At 27.8% G+C, this 16,118-nt stretch overlaps 1 protein-coding gene across 1 annotated transcript; it reads right to left on the bottom strand.

The window, feature by feature from the left end:
- Window positions 1-4,721: 4,721 nt before the first annotated feature.
- Window positions 4,722-5,405, bottom strand: LOC122499612 (vicilin-like seed storage protein At2g18540). The gene is made up of 3 exons (XM_043608060.1): window positions 5,380-5,405; window positions 5,088-5,336; window positions 4,722-5,019 (listed from the first exon to the last, which is right to left on the bottom strand). The coding sequence occupies exons 1-3, from the start codon at window positions 5,403-5,405 to the stop codon at window positions 4,722-4,724; spliced, it is 573 nt and encodes a 190-aa protein (XP_043463995.1).
- Window positions 5,406-16,118: the final 10,713 nt, after the last annotated feature.

Here is a 16,118-nt window from a genome sequence, read left to right on the forward strand (position 1 = left end):
ACCAACTTCATAAAAAATTAAACAATATTGAAAAAAACTAATTAAAAATTTGGTCGAAAATCAAAAATATGATTTTGGCTTAAAAATTCGGATTAATTATTTATATTTCATTTTTATAGTAAAAATTAGTTGTATTTACATTAAAAAGTAGCTACAAAAAGTGTCACATCTATTTGACAAAAATTTAAAAAATTTGCATTTTTTCAATTTTTTGAAGTTTGTGAAAAAAGCTATCACTTTCGTTCAGCTTAATATTTTTCAATCGGATATGGCTATAAATTTAAGTTAGACCAATACCTAAGAGACTGTAAAGTTTCGTTTTAATCGGTCAAGTAGTCTTTGTGTTTATCCCGGACAAAATATCGCGGACAGACATACATACATACATAATTTTTTTTATTGTCATTTTTGGAATTCTTACTACTTGAATAGAAAAACTAAATAGGAATTTTCAATTTCTTTGCAATTTACAGACAAAAGTCTGATCTTATTTATAAAGATTTCAATTAATTAAAAATTTAATATTATTTAACATTTTTAGTTGATTAAAAAATCAGTTCAAAAATTTAATCCACTGAAAACTCAACTATTTCAAATTTTTAATTTCGCTTTCAAATGTAATCATTCTTAACTTTTATTTGAAAAATTTAATTATTCAAAATTTTCTTTTTAAAAATTCAATTCATCCAAGATTTTATTCATTAAAACCTTATTTATTCAAATAATATTTTTAAAAAACAAATAAATAACTACAAAAAGATTAAAATAAAAGGATGAATTCGCTCATCTGGCAAGAATGTGCGAAAGCTTGTGATATAGCGGATGCATAATATCTATGAACTTGACAAGGCAATCGGTAGCCAGCAGTTTGTGAATACCAGAGTGTCTCGCCGCTGTCAGGGATTCCCAAACAAGAAACTCTGACGACTTACGGCCAGTTTCAACGACAACAGGTCCCCGAGATGCATGCATATCCCCTAATCGGGATCCAAGTAATCGAATGGACAAAACGTCGAATGCTAAAAACATCGAATCGGCATTTAGTCGAATGCTAAAAACATCGAATTGTCAATACGTCGAATTATCAATTCGTCGAATGTTAAAAACATCGAATTGTCAATACGTCGAATGTTCAAAACGTCGAATGATAAAAACGTCGAATGCTAAAAACATCGAATCGTCATGTAGTCGAATGCTAAAAATATTGAATCTTCAGTTAATCGAATGCTAAAAACATCGAATTCTCAATTCGTCGAATGTTCAAAACGTCAAATGTTTAAAACGTCGAATGCTAAAAACGTCGAATGCTCAAAACGTCGAATCGTCATTTAGTCGAATGGTAAAACCATCGAATAGTCCGTTCGTCGAATGCTTAAATAGTCGAAACGCCATCTGTTCGAATTATCAATTATCAATAACTGAAGATTCGATATTTTTAGCATTCGACTACATGACGATTCGATGTTTTTAGCATTCGACTAAATGCCGATTCGATGTTTTTAGCATTCGACGTTTTGTCCATTCGATTACTTGGCATTCGACTATTTGATCATTCGACAACTTGGCGATTAGGGAATATGCATGCATCTCGGGTCCCCTTGTCCACTCCTATCTCGTTTAGGATTGTGTTAATGTGCGTGAAGACTGTGAATGTTGTGACGATTGTTGTAAAGTCCCCGATGATCATTGTAAAATGAAGGAAAATGATGATTGTTCTGTCATTTAATCGCGAGATTGAATATTTCTTTTCTTTCTCCTCTTCCTTCTCCTGGAGTCCGGAAACTGTTCTATTACGTAAAATTCTACGAGGCATTCGCGATGTCAATTCACTCTGAAAATTTATGGATATTAATTTATACACTTTCAAAATTAATTTTAATATATGTAAATAAATAATAAGAAAAATCATAAACTTTTATATGAAAATGGAAAAATATCTTGGAAAACAAACTTACGACTTAAAACGTAGCCTCTTTCTTGTTGACTTTCATCACCATGAATATTAATCTAGAAACGACAGGAATCCACAAAGCGCAAGCTTCGACTGCATATATTCGAATGTAGTTGATAGAAATATTTGCAGAACGATTGCCACGAACTCATGTCCCAGAAAGATTTTGGCAGGCGTTTGCCTGGTTGACGATTTTTGTAATTGTACATCCCGAATCCACTATGGCGATTTTCCATTTTTCGGTCACCGAATCACTTCCTCCAATGTTTCCACCATTGTCTCAGTTGTCAAATGTTTTACAAACACACATCTTTTAAATACTTCTGCTCCGGAATTTCTTTTCATAAAATCTGGAATTTATGCTAGCGAGATTATGCACTGACCGTATAATGTATTACCTACATTTTAACACTTTCTTCTATTTATTATTTAAAAAATAAATTTTTAAATGAATTAAAAGTATTATTGTAATTTTATTTATTTAATTTTGAAAATTAAAGTAAATTATAAAGATCCTTTAAACTTTTTTTTATTTTGTAATTGTTTTGCTAATACAAAATAATATAATAATAGTACAAAGTTACTGAGATTTTATCTCCAATTATGATAACTAAATGTTTTTGAGTTATTTGAAAACTTAAGTTTTAAACTATACATGTTTTGAGCAAGTTATATAAATAAATTTTTTTTAATTATTCTTTGTTGTTTAGTAAAAAAAGGGGTGTTGTTTTAAAACAGTATGCTCCAAATTTTTTACTTTTTTTGTAGAAGTAAAAATTAGGAATTCTAACAAAATTTATTACCTTTGTGCAATTTTTAAATAGCCGAAAGAAAGAATCCAAAAAGCAGTCTTTTTTACATATAAAAAGTGGTTGTGTAAAATTTCACACAAGTAAAAAAAACTTCAAAGTTAACAAAAATGTAAAACAAAAACTGGTGAATTTGTTTGGGATTTTTTAAAAAATCTGATTCGCAAGATCTATATAAAAGAGATATTTAAATAGTTATTACGTGTTTAATAACGAAATCGGGAATTTAGGTTTTGTTGAAATTGGGTGCACGGATTGAATCGGTTGTAAAATTGATCGCCTCGCTTTCCTCATCCTGAACCACGACCTCTTCCGCGGCCGCGTTCTCATCCGCTCGCTTGCATCTAAACACAAAGATAGAAAATTTATAACATTAGAACATTACAAATAAACTGGATAGTTAAAAGTCCTATTGTTTAAAACAATCGTTTCTTCATTTTTTTGATGATTACACAGGCATACAAAAAATAGACTATACTAGTATACTCCCGTGTATTTTTCCCACTGAACCTGAGTTCAAAGTCGGATTTGTCAGACTGGCTCTTATTTTTGAGATATACTCGAAAAAACGTTTCAAAAAACAAATTAAAATCAAAAATGAACAAAACAATTAAGTGACTACGCTAGTCTCTTTCCATGTATTTTCTTTCGCTAAACCTAAATCCAAAGTTAAAATTGTCAGATTGGTACAATATAAACTTAAAAAACTGAAAAAATGCTTAAAATGTAAAAAGAAGAAATTTTTTTTTACCGAGAACATACACTGGTATATTCCGATGTATTTTTTCCGTTGAATTCGAATTCGGAGCCAAAATTAACATTTCATGAGAATTCCTTTAACTAAGAAATGCTTATAAAAATAGTTAGAAGGACAAAAGAAATTATTATTTCTTTTCTTCTTCTACTAAATAACAAATATAATAAATAGTTATTAACAATTGTACCGGCGCAATCAATGCTGCCTCCATCAAAACCTTGCGGCAATATTACCTAAACAAATAGTAAATATAAAAACTTGTATTCTGAAAAGCATAAAGTGGGCGCAATGTTGCAGCCAAAATACGTAAATGAATCCAATCTATTAAATTCAAAATTAACATTTAAAAATAAATTCAATATCTTTTTTTTGATAGCCTTTTGAGTTTATTTTCAAAATTTGAGCTAATTCATTAATTCTGACTTCGGATTCAGATTTTGGTGGAAAAATTACATAGAAATACTTTTGTATAGTGTTAAAAAAAATTTTTTTTCGATTTTTTTGTTTTTTGGTACTTTTTTTAGTTTATCTCAAATTTTTTTGTCAATTTGACAAATCTGACTTCGAATTAAGATTTAGCGGGAAAAAAGACATAAAAACATTCTAGTTTAGTGGTATAATTTTTCATTTTAAATGGAAATTCTATCTTTGGATTCGAAGCGGTGCAAAAAACATGGGAATATACTAGTGTAGTGTCTTAACCAGAGAAATTTTTCCATAAAAATTACTGAACAATAAAATATCGATGTTTTTGAACAGTAGAATTCTTTTAACTGTCCAATCACACATTTTACACACATCATGAAAAAATACCACAAGAAATTCATTCTATTGCCAGTTTACTTTGAAAAATAATGTAAAACTTTTTTTTATTTTAATTATTTTTTTATATTTTGGATTTCATTCAATTTTGAAATTTTACCTAACATAATTCTCCCCCCTACATTTATGAAATTAAAAGTTTTTCCAAACATTTTCCTGACTTGTGTCGAATCTAATATAAAATGAATGGATGGATAAGTATCCTGATCTAACATATGTGGCTTGCATGTTCATCAGATGCTGCTCTCTGAGTAGCACATTTCTTTCGCGAGCCAGGAGATCTTCTTCTCGTCTACTAGTTATCTGTTCCCTTTTATTCCTCTCTCTCTTTTGTCTCTCGTTCTCATGTCTCTCTTTTTCTTTTTTCACTCTTGCCTCTTTTTCAGCCTTCACCCTCTCGCGTCTTTCTCTCTCTTATTTCTTTTTCTTTTCTCTTCAGCTCTCTAATCTTTTCCTCTTTATCATTACTTTCCTCTTCTTTTTTCTCTCTCTCTTGTCTCTCGTTCTCATGTCTCTCTTTTTCTTTTTTCAATCTTGCCTCTTTTTCAGCATTCTCCCTCTTGCGTCTTTCTCTATCTCTTATTTCTTTCTCTTTTCTCTCCATCTCTCTGATCTTTTCCTCTTTATCATTACTTTCCTCTTCTCTTTTCTTTATCTCATTTTCTGATTCCTTTTTTGTACTTTTTTATTCAATACAGTCGAATTAATAAATTGAGAGAACTGGTTTTGAGTATTTAATAATAATAACTGAAGTTGCTCATTGTTCTTTTTAAGGTCATCTATATTAATTTCATCTTTACTTTCCTGTTCTTCAGTTTCTTCTCTATTTTCACATTCCTCTTTATCATTTTCATCCATCTTTTTTACTTCTTGCTCTTTTCCTTCATGATTTTCCTCTGCTCTTTTATTTCTTTTGTCTATTTCCTCATTTCCACCTAGTGTTTGTTTTGCTCTTTTCATTGTTTTTTCCTCGTCATTAGATTCTTCTTTCTTCTTCCTGTCCTCAGATATTCATCTTCTTTCTTCCTTTTCTGCCGTACAAAGGAAAAACGTCTTTAACTGACATTTTTATAAAAAATGAGTTTTTTATATTAATAGATTCGTTAAAAATTTTTGCGTCTATTACACGTGATAAAAATGTAATAATCTTATTACTTTTTCTGAAATTACATTTTAAAGATTGGAAAAGGTTAGAATATTAATACTAAAAAGCCTTAACTGTCAAATAATTTGTAATCCCGATAAAAATACATAGGAATATATATATATATAACATTCTAAGAAAAAATGTATTAAAAGCCGTTAAGTCTTTTTCATTAAGTAAAATCATCCGAGAACCGTAGTTTGTTTCAATATAAAAAAGCATCATGCTATTAGGGCTTTCTCACTTTGTAAATAATTCGAGTGAAGTTCATATTTGCAAACAAAAAAGCATTAATAACAAATATCTCGCATAATTTAATTCGAGATATCGAATGATTAAAACAAAATGGTTTCCTATCAACAATTTTGACATTTGTTTATATATTATCGAAATGTGTTTATAGTTATATTCGAGATTGACAATTAATGAATAACGATGAATTTTAATGAAGGTAAGAAGAAATCACTATATTTAATTACAATACTTAATTATAGTCATTTTAAAATAAATATATTTCTTAATTGTTAGAAAAACTTCAAACTTGATTTTAATATAACCTAACTTAAAGCAAGAGTAATTGCAATAAAGAAAACTAATTAAATGACATAATAATAAATTATAAATTTAAAAGAATTTTTTCTAAAACAAATTTAGTAAGAAATTTTGTAGTAAATTAATTTCATTAGAAATAAATATAAATAAATAGGGGAACATAGTCTAGGTCGGCCACCTTTTTGACTTTTGTTTATAACTTTTTTTTAAAAATGAATTTGGACAATTGAAGTATATGGTTGGAAAGTCCTGTTTAATAGGAACATTTTTTCTGTACAAAGTAAATTGACAGGTTTAAAAATGAAAAAGTTATAAAGATTTAAAAAAAAAAAAATTTGTAGTCCAGGTTGGCCATTACAGTCAAGGTCGGCCATGTTTAAAATTCAAAGGGCATTAATCGTTAAAAAATAAAATAACATGTTTGGAGTTACGGAAAATTCATTCTTTATTGTTTACAGTTTGTAACTTAATGAAATAACAAAATAATAACAATAAACAATATAAAAAAATAAATATAAATAAAAAAAAGTTTTGCACTAAAATATTAATAAAATTAAATAAAAATATTAATAAGATGATCAATTATAATATGAGTTATTCAGAATTGCAGTTTTTGCAAATGAAGTAGCTCGTCGTCATCTTTGCGCATTTTAAACACATAGTGGCCGACCTTGACAGTAAGTAACATTACCGAATTGTTGTAACCGTAAAGAAATACGTTTCGGGATTCGATTTTTTACTTTGTTTTCCTTTCAACCATGAGTCCCACAAATTTTCTGCATACTTGCCTTGACGATTCAATTTGTTTTTTATCTTTTATTAATGGTTTTTCACATTATGCACAAAACTTTTTTTGAGCTTTTTTTGTACCGACGTCACAGAAAACACAATTTTCGATTTTCCGAAAATGTAATTGAACAAAAAGTTAGGTTTCACTAAGACAAGCTTCGACAAAAATGCGCGTAGGTGGCGCTAGTGAACTTGACAAAAAAACGCGAGTGGCCTACCTAGACAGTAGGCCAACCTTGACTACATTCCCCTATAAATATTTATTTTAATATTTATTTATATATATGTAAATTTATTTTTAAATAAATAAATACGGAAATAATTTAAAATAAAAAATATAAAAAAATAAATAAAAAAAAATAAAAATTTTTAAATTTTTAAAATTATTTAAAAAATAAATAAAATAAATAAATAAATAAAATATTTTAAATTATTAAAAAAATTTTTTTTAAAATTATTTAAAATTCATAAATTGAAATTAAATAAATTATAAATTAAAAAATATGATAAAAAATAAAAGCATAATCTTAATTAAAAAAATGCTTTTTATATTTCAGACCATTGGAATATGAATCTCAATAATTATAGTCTTTACGGGAATCTCAATCACAATGAATCGCCAATAGAAGAAAACCAATTCAACTCATTTGTGTTTAACCAACAACCAACTGTGTTTAGCCAACAGCCAACTATGTTTAATCAACAATCAACTGTGTTTCACCAACAACCAACTGCGTTTAACCAACAACCAACTGCGTTTAACCAACAACCAACTGCGTTTAATCAACAACCAATTGAGTTTGGAAATATGGCTCCTTATAATACTGTGCCTGTGTTGCATCCTGTTTCAGTTCAAGAAAATTATTACGATTATAGCCTAAATATTCCGTCGAACCATTATGAATTAAAAGAAATAGGAAATGAAAATCAAAGTTTATCAAGACTAATTTCACCAATGATTCAAGTAGAAACTACTTCAGATAATAATTCATCGCAAATACTCGATTTGTCAAAAAACAGTAATAGTACAGTTGTTAGTGAAAATTCATTAATTGTTACAAACGAAGAGCAAGACAGATTAGAAAGGCAACCTTTTGTGAGTGCAGAAAATGACGACAGTTTTTCAAAAGAAAATATTCAGACGACAAATTTATGTTCCGGAAGTAAGACTGTAAATACGAGTATTGAAGATATTAAAATTACGAAAAAGAGAAAGAAAAATGAAAAGGACAAAACTGACGAGGAATCATCAAAAGTCAAAAAACTTTGCGAAAAACATCCTGTTCTTGAGACTTGTAAAAATTGCCGATTGAAATGTAATGAACATACATCTCATGCAACTCGTGAAAAATTTAACAATGTATTTTGGAATTTAGGAATGTTTGAAAGACGATTATTTATAACAAATCACGTGACAGTTTCAGATGTTAAACGACGATACGAAAATGCAACCCGTCAAAGACAGAATCATTATTCTTATCACGTTGAAGATGATGAAGGCAATAAACGACAAGTTTGCAAATTATTTTTTTCATCGATGCTGGGTTTTAAAGAAGGAAATGATAAAATGATTAAAAATTCGTTGTCTTCTGTGGATCCTATTACTTTAATTCCGTCAGCGGTTGAAAATCGAGGTCATGCAAAAAGTACTTCGTCAGGAGAAATTAAGAATTTAATTGAAGCTCATATTGAAAGTTACCACCCTTGTGTTTCGCATTATCGTCGCGCTCATGCGCCTAACAGGCGTTATTTATCATCCGAATTAACAATTACAAATATGCACAATGACTTCCTGGAAAAATATCCTCAACACGAAATTTCATACGAAAGTTACCGATTGGTCGTAGCCAAAATGAATATTTCCTTCACAAAATTAGGCCATGAGGAGTGCGAAGAATGCGAAAAATTCAGACTTCATAATCCTAACCACAATAAAGAAAATTTAAACCTAAACTGTGAAGATTGCAATAAATGGTCAAGTCATAATAAAAATGCAATTCAAGCTCGTCAAAAATATCAAAATCACGTCGAAAAAGCTTACACTTCATCAGAAAATGGGTACTTTTCCGTTGATTTGCAAAAAGTTATAATGCTACCAAAAATGGAAGAATATGAAGTTGCATTATTTACTCGAAGAATTGTTGCCTTCAATCAAACGTTCCCTTGGGATCTCAGCAAAATATGCGAAAACCAATAGCTGTAATTTGGCATGAAGCAGTCTCAGGCCGAAAAAAGAAGACATCATCAGTGCTTTTCACAGTTTTTTCTTGAAAAATCGGGACAAAAAGCATCTTACACTATGGTTAGATAATTGTGCAGCTCAAAATAAAAACTGGTGTTTATTTTCTTTTCTTGTGTACCTTGTAAATTCTGAGGAAATTGAAGCTGAATCTATTGAACTTAATTATTTTGAAAGTGGTCATACTTTTATGTCCGCTGATGCTTTTCATCACCAGGTTGAAAACTCTATGAAAAAGAAAGGAAAAATTTATGATTTTACTGATTTCGAAGATGCAGTGGGAAATGCCAATTCAGGAAACGTAATTGTGAAATCTATGACACCTTATGATTTCAGTTTGTGGATCGATCATAAATCTGCTCAAAAGTTAAAGAATAAAGTAAACCGACCTTACCTTCATGACATCAAACAAGTCAGATTCAATCGAGGAAATCATAAAATAATTTATAATTTATCCTACGAGGAAAACTCCGACTTACCTCAGTTCGATTTTTTACAGACAAAAATCTTAAAATCAGGTTTCCCACCAACTGACGTAAAAAATGATTTTCGAGGAATCCCTGAGGCAAAAAAGAATGATATCGTGGAGAAACTTTTGCCTTTAATGCCACCAAATAGACGCTTTTTCTGGCATAAATTAAAAGTATCGAATGTTTCAGATTTAACAACATCTTATGACGACGATCAATAAGAATTGTAAATTTAAATTTCTATTGAGCATTTGTATTCCGACATTATTATATTGTTCTTCAATCATTTTTAATAAACACAAAATGTAATGGAATGTTATAATTTAAAAAGACGACCAATAAAATCTGTGGAAGAAAGGCATAACAGCATAACTGACATTTTTATCAAATTTGAGATAACATCAGATTTGTATATATTTAATATTGCTCTTCAAAGTTCAATAGCTGAAAAATCATTAAAATGGTTATTAATGTAGAAAATAATGGAAAACATAATCGCATAATTGCGTTTTTGACAAAAGGAGACCAGCATAATAACATAACTGCATTCAGCTTAAAAAACAATTGACATAATTAAAAATGAAAATAACCTTTATGAATAAAAACAATAAGAATTTTGTAATAAAATGTTTTTAGTAAAATACATTTTTCGTACTTTAAATTAAATATATTTATTTTAATAAAACTGGAACAAATTTTTTATAGCATAAATTGTGCATTTAATTATGTACTTATTTTTAAGGGTATTTCTATTCTAAAAAATTTTGGAAAGTATTTCAAAAAATAAATTGAAAAATTCTTCAAGTTGAACAGTAAAGTAAATTTTTTTCTCTTTTCAATAAATTAAAAACATTTTATAAAAAAATAAATTTTATAACTAAATAAACTCTTATAATTTTTTCTAACGAATTAATAGTTTAATTTGTCTTTGTATGAAAAATTTTTTTATTATGACAAATCAAACCAAAATAAATTGTGACATTAAAAGTGTCTGAAGTTGGACTCATATACAATCTGAACTTGCATAACCGCATAAGTGCAATAAAACTCATGATTCCGATGAAAAATTATCAAAATTTATATCAAATCGTGTGTTTTATTAAATGTTATAAAAGAGTTTTGAAAATATATTAAATAATAATACTAAATGCAAAAGACCGAACAAATCTGTTGATTTTCTGAATTGACAGAAGTGAGAGAACATTAAAATTAATTTATCTCGAAATCATGACAAATGCAGTTATGCTGTTATGCCTTTCTTCCACAGAAATTTTAATATACATAAAGTTCGAATTTTAATTGATCTAAATATATTATATCTTACTGTTTCAATTTTAATTGTTTAGCTAAAAAATAATAAATTATTTGAATTTAATTTAATGCAATTAAATATTATGAAATACATATTATTTTAAAATTGTTAACAATTTATATTTAATTAATTGATTATTAAATAAATCATTAATTTAATTTATTAAACAAATAAATTGTAATTATGAATTAAACATTTATTAATTCGCAATTTTTATACGAATTTTATATTTATATAATTAATATTGATAAATAGAATATTTTCTTATTTATATATACATATGATTTTCATTTGTTAAGAGTTTAAGACTTTTTTTTTGCAGTACATATAAGCGCTCGGATAATGTTACAAAACTAAAAAGCATTAAGTAATATTAACAACTTTATATCTTGTATTTGTTTGAAAAAAAGCATTATATGAAATTTTCTAATTGACAATGTTTGAAATTCCTTTTTTTACTACGTAATTAGAAAGAGCGTGTTCGATTTAGTTAGAAAATGTCTTTACTTCATTGATAATGTTTCTTAAATAAGAAAAATTTTTAAATTCAGTTTTCCTTGATTTCCACAGTTTTATGAATTATGTAGGTATAGACTTTTTTACTTTGTACGGAAGTTTTCTAGTTCTTTCTTTTCTTCCGCTTCCTCTCTTTTCTTCTCTTTCTCTGCTCTCTGTCTCTCCTTTTTACCTTTAGTTTTGGCCTTTTTTTGTTCATCCATTATTTTACTGGGTCCTGTAACCTGTTGCTAGTGATTCACGACGATACGAGAAAATCGAATGTCTCGCCTGAAATTGTTCGTTTTACTTATTATTTTGTAAATGAATAACTCGATTTTTCATTTGTTTTTATTTAATCGTCCCGTCTCGGAAACGAAAACAAATCCGATTAAATTCTCGGGAAATCTCGTAAATTGTACATAAAATGGACCAAGAACCAACGGAATCTCAAAATCCAAAGAGATCTTTAGAAAGGTAAATTGTAAATAAATTAAGGTTAAAATCGTTGTTTCGAAAATTTGAAATAACTGTCTAATTTTTTGTAGGGTTAATAAGTAAATGTAATATAGGTAAAAAATATATTTTTATTTCAAATTTAGTGATGAAACCACGAATTTAAGGCAAGACGTGAACACTGAAGAGAATTTGCGAAAAAAGAGGAAACAAGTTTTTGGGGAAGTTTTTGAATTCGAATTCGATGAAAATAAGGAGAAATTTGCTAAATGCAAGTTGTGCAAAGATGAAAATAATAAGGAGAGAAAAATAAAAATGAAAGATGGAAATACGAGTGGAATTATGCGACATTTTAAAAATTCTCATAAAGCAGAATATAATAAAGAATTTTCTGGTGTATCTGAACGTCAATCTGCTAAGGTTATTACTAATATACAATTAATTTATAAAAATTTATTTTAAAATATTTGTCTAGTTAACTAAAAAAATTTTATTCTAATTTGTAATTTTTAATCTTTCAAGTACTTATGAGTAATTATCTATCTAGGGATTTAATCAAGATATATTTAATCGAATGACTGTCGAGTGGATTGCAAAAAAGTATTTGCCAGTTAATTTTTTTGATGACGAAATGTCGCAAGAATATTTTAATTATTTAAATCATCAAGCGAAAATGCCCCACCGAAACTGCTTGCATTCGATGATTGGAAAAACTTTTACAGAAATGCAAGAAAATGTAATTCAAAATTTGAAATCTAATTCCTCCAAAATATCCTTTGCTTTTGACGGATGGACCTCAATTACTACTACATGTTTTTACGGCATTCAGGGTAATTATTTAATAATAATAGGAAAATAAAATAAATAAAATAAATAAAATAAATAAAATAAATAAAATAAATAAAATAAATAAAATAAATAAAATTAATAAATAAAATAAATAAAATAAATAAAATAAATAAAATAAATAAAATAAATAAAATAAATAAAATAAATAAAATAAATAAAATAAATAAAATAAATAAAATAAATAAAATAAATAAAATAAATAAAATAAATAAAATAAATAAATAAATAAAATAAATAAAATAAATAAAATAAATAAAATAAATAAAATAAATAAAATAAATAAAATAAATAAAATAAATAAAATAAATAAAATAAATAAAATAAATAAAATAAATAAAATAAATAAAATAAATAAAATAAAATTTATTTATTACGTAAATTTTTATTTAGGTCATTATATTGATGATAATTGGACATTACAATCCCTAACTTTGGAGTTTGTTCCGGCTAACGGTGGACATGCAGGCATCGACATGGCAAATTTATTTTTCGATTTTTTGAAAAAATTTGATCTCGATAATAAAATTGGAGGAATTACTGTAGATAATGCTGCAAGCAATACCACTTTTATAAAGGAACTTGGCCAATTATTACAGCAAAGTGGAATTCAATTCGACAGTGAAGATCAGCATTTTAGATGTATGGCACACATTCAAAATTTAGGGGTTCAGAGTTTTCTCGCAGAATTGAAGCTTCAGACACAAGATGAACAAGACATTGAAAATGCTTGTAATGATGATGACGAAGAAGAAGAAATTCTTTCAGAAAACTCGAGGCAGTCAGAAAATGTATCACCTATTGGAAAATTAAAAAAATTATTTATTAAAATCAAATATTCTGAGCAATTGAGGAACAAATTGGAATGCTTCTGTGCCTCCACTGATATACCATACGTAGCTCCAGGTATCGACAGCAAAACCAGATGGAATTCAACGTATGAAATGATTGGAAAGGGGAAAAAATTGCGTAAAGCATTAGAATTACTTTGCATTTCAAACAAAGAATTGGCGATTTATTCTTTGTCGGAAGAAGAATGGGGACTTCTGGAGGCAGCACACAAGCATTTGAAATTATTTCAATCATTTTCAAAAGCTCTGTCTGGAGAAAAATATGTTTCCTTACCTCTGGTGATCATCGGACTTAATTTATTGTTAGACCAAATTCTCAAAACCGTTGAAGTCATCCAGAATAGCACCGATGTTACTATCATTAATTTGAAAATAAGGAATGCTCTTGAAGCTGCACATGAAAAAATAATTAAGCATTACAAAAAGTGTAACTGGGTATATTGTGCTGTTCTGATACTGGATCCTCGTCATCGATTAGCCGTTTTTTCAGAAAACTGAGTGGGGAAGAGCGATGAAAACGTCTTCTATCAAAAAATTCGAGGAAATCTACAAAAATGAATATTACATTGATCAGGGCGAAAATTCAGTTGAAAATGTTGAGAAAGAGATACCAGACAGTCAGGCTAATGATTCTTCAGATGATGAAATTGATTTCCTATGTTTGTATACGCAAGATGATTCAAATAGGAGATTGAGAAAAAAGAACCATCTTAACGCAAAGTCCAACAACTGGAGATCTGAATTGGACTCATATTTGAAATCAGATTTATCGCCAGCGACTACTGATATTCTTAAATGGTGGAAAGAACATCAAACCATATACCCTACTCTATCACGAATGGCACGGGACCTTCTTGGAATTCAGGCTACCTCTGTGTCCGTAGAAAGACTCTTTTCGCGTTCATCACTAATTGTTCGAAAACATAGAAACAGATTAGGAAAAGAAGTTACCCGAGAGCTGCTGTGCATTAATGATTGGACGAAGCAAAAAAACTATTCTGTTTTTAAATGCATGCAATAAATTTAATTTTTGAGTTCTTTCAAATAAACTTAATTCACTTTGTACATTTATGTACTTAAGGAAGCTTCGCAGAATTAAAAATTTAATTATTAAAACTTTTATGATTTGTAAAGACATAATCAATTTGTTTCTTTACCCTATTTGTTAAATAAATTAATATTATTTACCTATTTATTAAAGTGTTTATTTCTTTAATCTAAGAATTGAAAAAATGTAAATATTAAATTTGCAAAAATTAAATTAAAAAACTCCACATTTTTCCAGTAATAATTAATTGTGTACAGTATTTAATTTATAATTTCTAATAATAACATTTGAAATTCTTGAGTGCAAAGTGGTTATGACAATAAATTGTTTGAAAATATTTAAAAAATTTATCATACAATCAACATGCAATAATATATTATCAATTCACATAAATTATTATTATTTCAATATCATAATTAACAGCAGTAATGGTAAATTATGTTATTTTTAATAGAAAACTAGAATTTAACGTATATATTTATATAAGCATTTACGTATATATTTAAAAAACGAGATACTCGAAATATCGCGTGAATTGGCGAGAAATTCGTTTCATTAAAACAAAATGAAGTGACGTTCAGTTGTCAAAAATTAGAGAAATACGATTTTCTTGCTCGTTTCTCGGATCGTCTCTCTCGTATGCATCACTACCTGTTGCAGCGTCTTTTTTTGGCCTTCCCCTTCCCCTTATTCTATCCACTGAAAACAGTAAATATGTAATGTAATTTAAATATTTTAATGGGTAAATAATTTAAATTTCGATCAAATAAAAAGCCAAACATCAAAACAAGAATCAAAATATTTTTTCCCTTCAATTCCGTAAGAAGATTGTTAAGAAAAACGATTAAAATAATTTATTAATTGGAAAACTTATCAATATTAAAAGACAATCTTTTTAACAAAATCTAACAGAAATCAATTGTTATTTCTTCCACTCAATTAAAAAATCAAATATTCCAAAGTTTATTCAAATACAAATTCTATTATTCCACTTTCAAATAAATTTAAAATTAAATTATTTACAGTTAAATAATTAGTTTGTGGAGTAATTGAATATACACTACCGTCCAAAAGTATCAGGACGATTACATTCGACTCTATGAAAAAACATGCCATCACTTTTTCAATCATATCTCGGAAATAAAAGGAGGTACAAAAAAAACTTAAATACGGTTAGAAAGCTGATTAAATTTTGCGTAAAATAAGCCGTTTTTGAAGTCATTGTGTTAATTATTTTTTAAGTTCTAGAGTGAGAAAGAAATAACAAAAATTATCAAATTTTCTAATTTTTGTCTTTTGAGTTCAACTTTTTCAAAAATCTAGAAAAATTCAGATAAATGTTTTTTAAAAACACAGAAATCTTCGTTAGAATTTCAGCTTTAAAATAAGCCTTCGAAAATTAAAAAAGGTTAATCTGTCTTCGATATATCATTAAAAATGTGAAGCCGTGTTTCGACCGATTGGTGCATTGAAATTCAACTGTGACGACTCGATTGTGGCTTCGCGCGGCAGCGAATAAGAGAGAAAACAGGAACGAATTCTTGCGGGGGTACGATGAACTTTTAAGTTTCTTTATA

The sequence above is a fragment of the Leptopilina heterotoma genome, unplaced genomic scaffold (genome assembly GCF_015476425.1).
Source record: "Leptopilina heterotoma isolate Lh14 unplaced genomic scaffold, ASM1547642v1 Lhet_17, whole genome shotgun sequence".
NCBI lineage: Eukaryota > Metazoa > Arthropoda > Insecta > Hymenoptera > Figitidae > Leptopilina > Leptopilina heterotoma.

Excerpts from the sequence above, each read along its gene's own strand:
- LOC122499612 (XM_043608060.1), bottom strand. The coding sequence starts at position 5,405 with ATGTCAGTTAAAGACGTTTTTCCTTT. Across the intron at positions 5,337-5,379 it reads GTTAAAGACGTTTTTCCTTT|GAAGAAGAAAGAAGAATCTA; the intron begins GTACGGCAGAAA and ends ATCTGAGGACAG. Across the intron at positions 5,020-5,087 it reads AAGAACAATGAGCAACTTCA|TACAAAAAAGGAATCAGAAA; the intron begins GTTATTATTATT and ends TGAATAAAAAAG.